This window comes from Colobus angolensis, unplaced genomic scaffold (assembly GCF_000951035.1).
Source record: "Colobus angolensis palliatus isolate OR3802 unplaced genomic scaffold, Cang.pa_1.0 Scaffold11, whole genome shotgun sequence".
Taxonomy (NCBI): Eukaryota; Metazoa; Chordata; class Mammalia; order Primates; family Cercopithecidae; genus Colobus; species Colobus angolensis.
Window position 1 is genome coordinate 6,545,856 of NW_012112030.1, and position 8,386 is coordinate 6,554,241.

General features: G+C 44.5%; 1 protein-coding gene across 1 annotated transcript in view; it reads left to right on the forward strand.

Annotated features, from left to right (window-relative positions):
• The window catches only part of LOC105520034 (solute carrier family 2, facilitated glucose transporter member 3), a 17,401-nt gene extending 10,238 nt beyond the window's left edge, over window positions 1-7,163 (forward strand). The window contains exons 7-10 of the mRNA XM_011953603.1: window positions 35-139; window positions 1,441-1,542; window positions 3,248-3,451; window positions 4,745-7,163. Of these exons, the coding sequence (XP_011808993.1) occupies window positions 35-139; window positions 1,441-1,542; window positions 3,248-3,451; window positions 4,745-4,963 (630 nt within the window). The 3' untranslated portion in view covers window positions 4,964-7,163. The remainder of the gene's footprint in view (window positions 1-34; window positions 140-1,440; window positions 1,543-3,247; window positions 3,452-4,744) is intronic.
• Window positions 7,164-8,386: the final 1,223 nt, after the last annotated feature.

The window sequence follows — 8,386 nt, forward strand, 5'->3', positions numbered from 1 at the left end:
TTGTATCAAAGTTGCACGTTTTCTTTTCTACTAGGTGTTCTACTACTCAACAGGAATCTTCAAGGATGCAGGTGTTGAAGAGCCCATCTACGCCACCATCGGCGCGGGTGTGGTTAATACCATCTTCACTGTCGTTTCTGTAAGTTGGATGGTTTGATTTTTTGCGGGGGAAAAAGAATCCTTGCTACAGATGTTCAAAGATGGATTGCATGACCCTACTATCATTTAGTTACCTTTCTGTTGCTTAATTTTCCTTTGGGAAAAAGATACATTTAATGTTGGATGTAGTCTTCACTCTTCAAGCAAATGTGGATGGATGGGAAAGGAGGAAGGGACTAACTATATAGTACGCTTTAAACTTGGAATTGGAGGAGAGGTGTTTGGAAAAACTCTCAACTCTGTGATTTCACTGTTTTTAAACTAAAGAAACAATAATCAACAGAAGATGTCTGTGACCCCCAGAATGTGTGAGGATTTTTCCCCATTAAGTAGGCCATCATTTCTGTAGTGGACACCATCTAGGTGTCCTGCGATTTAATTCTGACATGATTTACCTGGAGATAGCATCAGATCTCACAGGTTGGTGGCACAGTTCCCAAGACTGCCCCCGACTCCTGATGCCCATCACAGACTCCAGGTTGTTTACCTGTGTTTCTGACCCACCAGCTATAGATCGGGATTCCTACCACGCCCTCTTTGGGTTGGATTAATTGGCTACAGTGGCTCACAGAACTCAGGGAAAACGTTTCCTAGTTTGATTTTAAAGGATATTTTAAAGCACAGAAATAAACAACCAAATTGATTCACAGGGTGAGGTCTGGAGGGACCCTGAGCGTGGGAGCCTCTGTCTCCGTGGAGTTGGGGTGCACTCCTAGCGCATAGATGATTTGTTGCTGACCTTCCTGTCAGCTTCCACGGGTTCAGATATCTGGAAGCTCCCCACACCCTGCCTCTTGGGCCTTTTATGCAGACTTAATTGATTCTCCATGATTGAAGCATGGACAACTGTTTTGAAATGTGATTGGACAAAAAGGGAATGATCTGAACCCAGCCAGGCCTGTCTGTCTGGATTATTTTGGCCTCTCTGTAGCATTTCTTCCTCTAGGGGGTGGGGCAGGACTCCCTCTGAAATGAGGGTTTTATGACTCAGTCAGACTAGTGTCCTGCCAAGTGGGAGGGCAGGAGAAAGTCAGAGAAGAATTCTATTTTCTGACGCCTGCAGCATCCCAACATTATGACAAAAGACGCTACCAAGGGCTAGGGGGATTTTGAGCCAGGACCTGTGAATGGAACACAATATGTATGTATATAAAATCATAAATCACAGGAGGTGTATCCATAACAAGTGTCCTGCTGTTGGTGAGACAGATTTCAAGTAGCTCAGACACTTTTCATTCATGGAAAGGAAAACTGAAGTTTCATGTCACATTCTTCTTCCAGCTATTTCTGGTGGAAAGGGCAGGAAGAAGGACTCTGCATATGATAGGCCTTGGAGGGATGGCTGTTTGTTCCACGCTCATGACTGTTTCTTTGTTATTAAAGGTGAGTGCTCTTTGAGTGAAGAAAAGCGAGGGAGGGAGAAAGGAGGAGAGGTTACAGTTGACTTCTGTGACAGAAGGGGTGGGTTGTTAAGGTTGCAGTTTGTCAACAAAATCAAAGGGGAGAAGCAGGATGCCCAGAGTTTTTAAGAAACGTGGGTCTTCAGAGAACTGGAGGTAAACTGTTAGAATCCTTACATTTATAGAACATTCCTTTTTTTTTTTGGAGACGGAGTCTCGCTCTGTCACCCAGGCTGGAGTGCAGTGGCCAGATCTCAGCTCACTGCAAGCTCCGCCTCCCGGGTTCACGCCATTCTCCTGCCTCAGCCTCCCGGGTAGCTGGGACTACAGGCGCCGCCACCTCGCCCAGATAGTTTTTTGTATTTTTTAGTAGAGACGGGGTTTCACCGTGTTAGCCAGGGTGGTCTTGATCTCCTGACCTCGTGATCCGCCCGTCTCGGCCTCCCAAAGTGCTGGGATTACAGGCTTGAGCCACCGCACCCGGCCTATAGAACATTCTTATAGCTTATAAAATAAATTATCTAATTTAATTCTTAAAATAATATCAAGATAATCACACTTAATAGATAATGACATGGTCTCAATACAAAGTGACATACATGAGATCACATAGATGGGATTCAAAAATCTAAGCCTCGGCCGGACGCAGTGGCTCACGCCTGTAATCCCAGCACTTTGGGAGGCTGAGGTGGGCAGATCACCTGAGGTTGGGAGTTCAAGAACAGCCTGACTAACATGGAGAAACCCCGTCTCTACTAAAAATACAAAATTAGCCGGGAGTGGTGGTGGATGCCTCTAATGCCAGCTACTCGGGAGGCTGAGGCAGGAGAATCATTTGAACCCAGGAGGCGGAGGTTGCAGTGAATCGAGATGGCGCCATTGCACCCTGGCCTGGGCAACAAGAACGAAACTCCCTCTCAAAAAAAGAAAAAAATTCCAAGCCTGGCTGAGTGCAATGGTTCATGCCGGTCATCTGCAACTTTGGAAGGCCAAGGTTAGAGGACTGCTTGAGCCCAGAAGATCAAGACCAGCCTAGGCAACATGGCAAGAAACTATCTCTATAAAAAAACAAAAATTTGTTTTGTTTTGTTTTTGTTTTTGTTTTTTTGTGACAAGGTTTCACTGTGTCAACAGGCTGATGTGCAGTGGCACGATCTCAGCTCACTGCAACCTCCGCCTCCTGGGCTTAAGCGTTTCCTGTGCCTCAGCCTCCCAGGAAGCTGGGATTACAGGAATGCGCCACCATGCCCAGCTAATTTTTGTACTTTTTAGTAGAGACAGGGTTTCACCATGTTAGCCAGGCTGGTCTCCAACTCTTGACCTCAAATAATCCACCTGCCTTGGTGTGAGCCACAGCGCCTTGCCAAAAAAATTTTTTAATTAGCCAGGTATGGTGGCACATGCTTCAATTCCAAGCGATTTGAGAGGCTGAGGTGGGAGGATTGCTTAAGCCCCGGAGATCGATGATGCAGCGAGGTGTTTTAGCGCCACTGCACTCCAGCCTGGGCAACACAGTAAGACCCTGTCTCTAAACATAATAAAAATAAATCCAAGCCTATTGATTCCACAGCCACTCTTTGTATTGTGCATCAGGGACAGGAGAATCTTGCCGTTAATTGCCTCTGGGAACCTAGATCCTAGGTTACACTGTCTTTAAATTGTATTTTCTCTGTTCCTTTCTCTTACAGGATAACTATAATGGCATGAGCTTTGTCTGTATTGGGGCTATCCTGGTCTTTGTAGCCTTCTTTGAAATTGGACCAGGCCCCATTCCCTGGTTTATTGTGGCCGAACTCTTCAGCCAGGGCCCCCGCCCAGCTGCGATGGCAGTGGCCGGCTGCTCCAACTGGACCTCCAACTTCCTAGTCGGATTGCTGTTCCCCTCTGCTGCTGTAAGTAAACTCACCTTATCTTAAAACCAGTCTATGTAAGCTGACATGTTGAAGATACTCCTTAATAATAGAGTCGTCTGGGCCTGACATTGTGGCTCACGCCTGTAATCCTAGCACTTTGAGAGGCTGAGGCAGACGGATCACCTGAGGTCAGGAGTTCGAGATCAGCCTGGCCAACATGGTGAAACTCCCGTCTCTACTAAAAATTCAAAAATTAGCTGGACATGGTGGCACATGCCTGTAATTCCAGCTATTTGGGAGACCGAGGAAGGAGAATCGCTTAAACCTGGGAGGTGGAGGTTGCAGCGAGCCGAGATCACGCTACTGCACTCCAGCCTGCTTGACGGGAGCAAGACTCCATCCCTCAATAAATAAACAAATAAATAATACCGTAGTCCCTCCTCATCTGCAGTTTCAGTTACCTGCAGTCTAAAAATACTAAGTGGAAAATTTCAGAAAAAAACAATTCATAAGTTTTAAATTGTGGCCGGACACAATGGCTCAAGCCTGTAATCCCAGCACTTTGAGAGGCCAAGGCGGGTGGATAACTTGAGGTCAGGAGTTGGGGACCAGCCTGACTATCATGGTGAAACCCTGTTCCTACAATAAATACAAAAATTAGGCCTTGTGTCATGGCTCACTGTAATCCCAGTGAGCAAGATCATGCCATTGCACTCTAGTCTGGGCAACAAGAGAAACTCTGTCTCAAAAAAAGAAAAAAAAAGCCAGGCATTGTAGCACACACGTGTAGGCCTTAGCTACTCAGGAGACTGAGGCAAGAGAATCACTTGAACCCAGGAGGTAGAGTTCATTGTGAGCTGTGATCACGCTTCTGCTCTCTAGCCTGGGTGACAGAGCGAGACCCCATTTCAAAAAAAAAAAAAAAATTGTAAAAAGAGATAGAGTCTTGTTTTGTTGCCCAGGCTGGTCACAAACTGCTGGGTTCCGGTGATCCTCCCACCTTGACCTCCCAAAGTGCTAGGATTATAGGCGTGAGCCGCCGCACTTGGCCCAGAAACACAGATTTTAAAAATAATACTCAAAAGTCCAAAAATGCTCAGTAGACATTTGGAAGCATCTAACTGCAATGAAAAGGAATGACAAAAAGAAAACTACAGAGAACTATAGTAAGTTAGCAATAGGATCTTAAGTGAATCGCTGAAGAAACCGGTTTCCATTAAATATGGAAGGGTTATAGCTTGAAGCCCACTGGAAATATGAATGTGAAGGAAATTGAGTTTGTCAATGACCAGATTTTTATATCAACCTTCCTTTTTTGTGTCCTTTCACTAGCACTATTTAGGAGCCTACGTTTTTATTATCTTCACTGGCTTCCTCATTACCTTCTTGGCCTTTACCTTCTTCAAAGTCCCTGAGACCCGTGGCAGGACTTTTGAGGATATCACACGGGCCTTTGAAGGGCAGGCACACGGTGCAGATAGATCTGGGAAGGACGGCGTCATGGAGATGAACAGCATCCAGCCTCCTAAGGAGACCACCACCAATGTCTAAGTCATGCCCCCTTCCACCTCCCTCCCAGCATGGGAAAGCCATCTCTCCCTGAACAAGGGAGAGACCTCATCAGGATGAACCCAGGACTGCTTCTGAATGCTGCTACTTGATTCCTTTCTCATCCCACGCACTCCATGAGCACCCCAAGGCTGGGGTTTGTTGGATTTTTCAATGGCTTTTTAAATATTTTATTTCCTGGACATTCTCTTCTGCTTAGGAGAGACCAAGTGAACCTACTTTCATTTCAGGAGGGATTGGCCACTTGGCATATGACAACTTTGCCAGCTTTTCCTCCCTTGGGTTCTAATATTGCCACATTAGGGGATATAGGAGAGGAAAAGTAAGGTGCGGTTCCCCCAACCTCAGACTTAACAGAAAGCAGATAGACATATGAGTGTGGAAGGCAGAGGGGGTTTATGTAAGAGCACCTTCCTCACTTCCACACAGCTTTACACGGCAAGTAAACTTGAGTTTTATTTATTTTATCCTCTGGTTTAATTACATAATTTTTTTTTTACATTAAGTTCCAGGATACATGTGCAGAATGTGCAGGTTTGTTACATAGGTATATATGTGCCATGGTGGAAATATTTATTTTTTTAAGCATAATTTTACCAAATAATAAAAACAGAAGGAAATTGAGATTAGAGGGAGGTGTTTAAAGAGAGGTTATAGAGTAAAAGATTTGATGCTGGAGTGGTTCAGGTGCAATAAGAAGAATTTAGGGAGAAATGTAGTTCATTATTGGAGGGTAAATGATGTGGTGCCTGAGGGCTGTATGTTACCTCTTAACAATTTTTGTCCTTCAGATGGAAACTCTTGAAGTTTAATTTTTCATAAAAGTCATATGCTTATATAATAAAGCTACTGATTTCCTCTGGAATTTTTTCTTTAAGATAATAGTTTGCATGTAGTAGTACTTGAAGTCTAGGATTATTAACTAATATGGGCATTGTAGTTAATGACGGTTGATGGGTTCTAATTTTGGATAGAGTCGAGGGAAGGGAAAGTGATTTTCTAGAAAGCCTGTTCCCCTCACTGGACGAAATAACTCCTTCTTCTTGTAGTAGTCTCATGACTTTTGAAGTAATCTGCCACCTATCTTGTGGGAGCCATCCAAATGAGAAACCAAAAATAATTGGTTCTTGGTAGAGATTCATTATTTCTCCACTTTGTTCTCTAGTAGATTTTAGGTGTTGATTTTCTGTTTTATTTTAACTCATACCTTTAAAGGAATTCCCCAAAGAATGTTTATAGCAAACTTGGAATGTGTAACCTCAGCTCTGGGAGAGGATTTTTTTCTGAGCGATTATTATCTAAAGTGTGTTGTTGCTTTAGGGTTACGGCACGCTTGCGTATGTCTGTTACCATGTCACTGTGGTCCGATGCCGAGTGCCCTTAGGGGACTTGAATCTTTCCAATAAACCATGTTTGAGATAGTATGAATCAATGTGCAGTGTAGCCACACTTGAGAGGATGAATGTGTGTGCACTGTCACTTTGCTCTGGGTGGAAGTACATTATTGTTGACTTATTTTCTCTGTGTTTGTTCCCACAGCCCCTTTTTCATAGGTTGCTCAATCTCCCTTTCCCTTCTTGGTGCTTACACATCTCAGAACCGTTAGCCAAACCCTTGCCAGTGACAGTATTTTGGTTCTCAGTTCTCACTGTTCCTGTGGAGCCTTTGAATATAAACACACATAGCTGAGGCCGGGTGCGGTGGCTCTCGCCTGTAATCCCAGCACTTTGGGAGGCCGACGCGGGCGGTCAGGGATTCGAGACCAATCTGGCCAACATAGTGAAACCCTGTCTCTACTAAAAATGCAAAAATTAACTGGGCATGGTGGCGGGCACCTGTAATCCCAGCTACTTGGGAGGCTGAGGCAGGAGAATCACGTGAACCCGGGACGCGGAGGTTGCAGATCAGTCATTGCACCCTAGCCCAGGCCACAGTGCAAACCTCTGTCTCAAACAAACAAACAAACAAACAAACAAAACACGACATAGCTATGGAGTGGGGTTTAGCTTGAAAAGGTGACCTTGCAATTTCACGTCAACTTCTGGCTCCTCAAACAGTAGGTCGGCAGTAAGGCAGGGTCCCCTTTCTCACTGAGAAGATTGTGTATATTTCCATATGGATTTTCTATTACTAATGTTACTCTGATGCTTTGTTTTAAAATAAAAATTCTGAATGTACATGAAATTATGGGCTTATTACTTTTGTCCTTCCTGTGACCACAAAATCAGCTTTAAATCCTGATTTAGCTACTCAGTGCCTGTTGTGACTTGTATGAGACCCTTATACTCATATGAGACTCTGTTCTTATAGAGTCTCATACATAAGAGAATAGCCGTATGTGTTTATCATGTAGATTAAATGAAAAAGCTTTCGTGCATTGCTTTTCATACTTGATAAATTATTTGTTTTGTTTCCCACTGATAACTAGTTTTTTTCAAAACTGCCCTACGTACCTAAAAGCCTTGCCTCTCCAATTTCACATCTCGTTATATGCATTTTTTTTCTTTTCTTTTTTTTTTTTGAGATGGAGCTTTGCTCTTGTTACCCAGGATGGAGTGCAATGGCATGATCTCAGCTCACTGGAACCTCCGTCTCCCAGGTTCAAGTGATTCTCTTGGCTTAGTCTCCCAAGTAGCTGAGACTACAGGTGTAGACCACCACGCCCAGCTAATTTTTGTACTTTTAGTAGAGATGGGGTTTCACTATGTTGACTAGGCTGGTCTTGAACTTCTGGCCTCATGTGATCTGTCCGCCTCAGCCTCCCAATGTTCTGGGATTACAGGCGTGAGCCACCATACCCAGCCCTAAGTCATGTTTATCAAGTGTATCAGTCTGGGTCCTATCAGAAGACAAATCACACTTTTTTTTTTTTTACAAGGAAAGGATAATACAAAGAATATCAAGCTATAGGCTGGGCGCGGTGGGTCATGGGTGTAATCCCAGCACTTTGGGAGGCTGAGGTGGGTGGATCGCCTGAGGTCAGCAGCTCGAGACCAGTCTGGCCAATATGCTGAAACCCCACCTCTTAAAAATATGAAGAAAAAATGGCTGTGTGGTAGGCGCCTGTAATCCCAGCTGAGGCAGGAGAACCGCTTGACCTGGGGAGGTGGAGGTTGCAGTGAGCCAAGATCGTACTATTGCACTCCAGCCTGTGCAATAAGAACAAAACTCCTTAAGAAAAAAAAAAGGTATAAGACAAAATTCAGTTTCCTAGAGCTGAAGGAGATTATCCAAGAAAGGACATACTTGGAAGGCCACGGTCATTTCCTCAAAACTGAGGTGCACACCCTACTGGAGAATGTAGAGTTGCAGTCCACGGGAGAGCAGAGAAGTTTGGTGGTTTGCCTGGGCCAGTGCAGGTATGCAGTCCCTTTGCAAGCAGGGAACATAGCTGGTGACCAGATA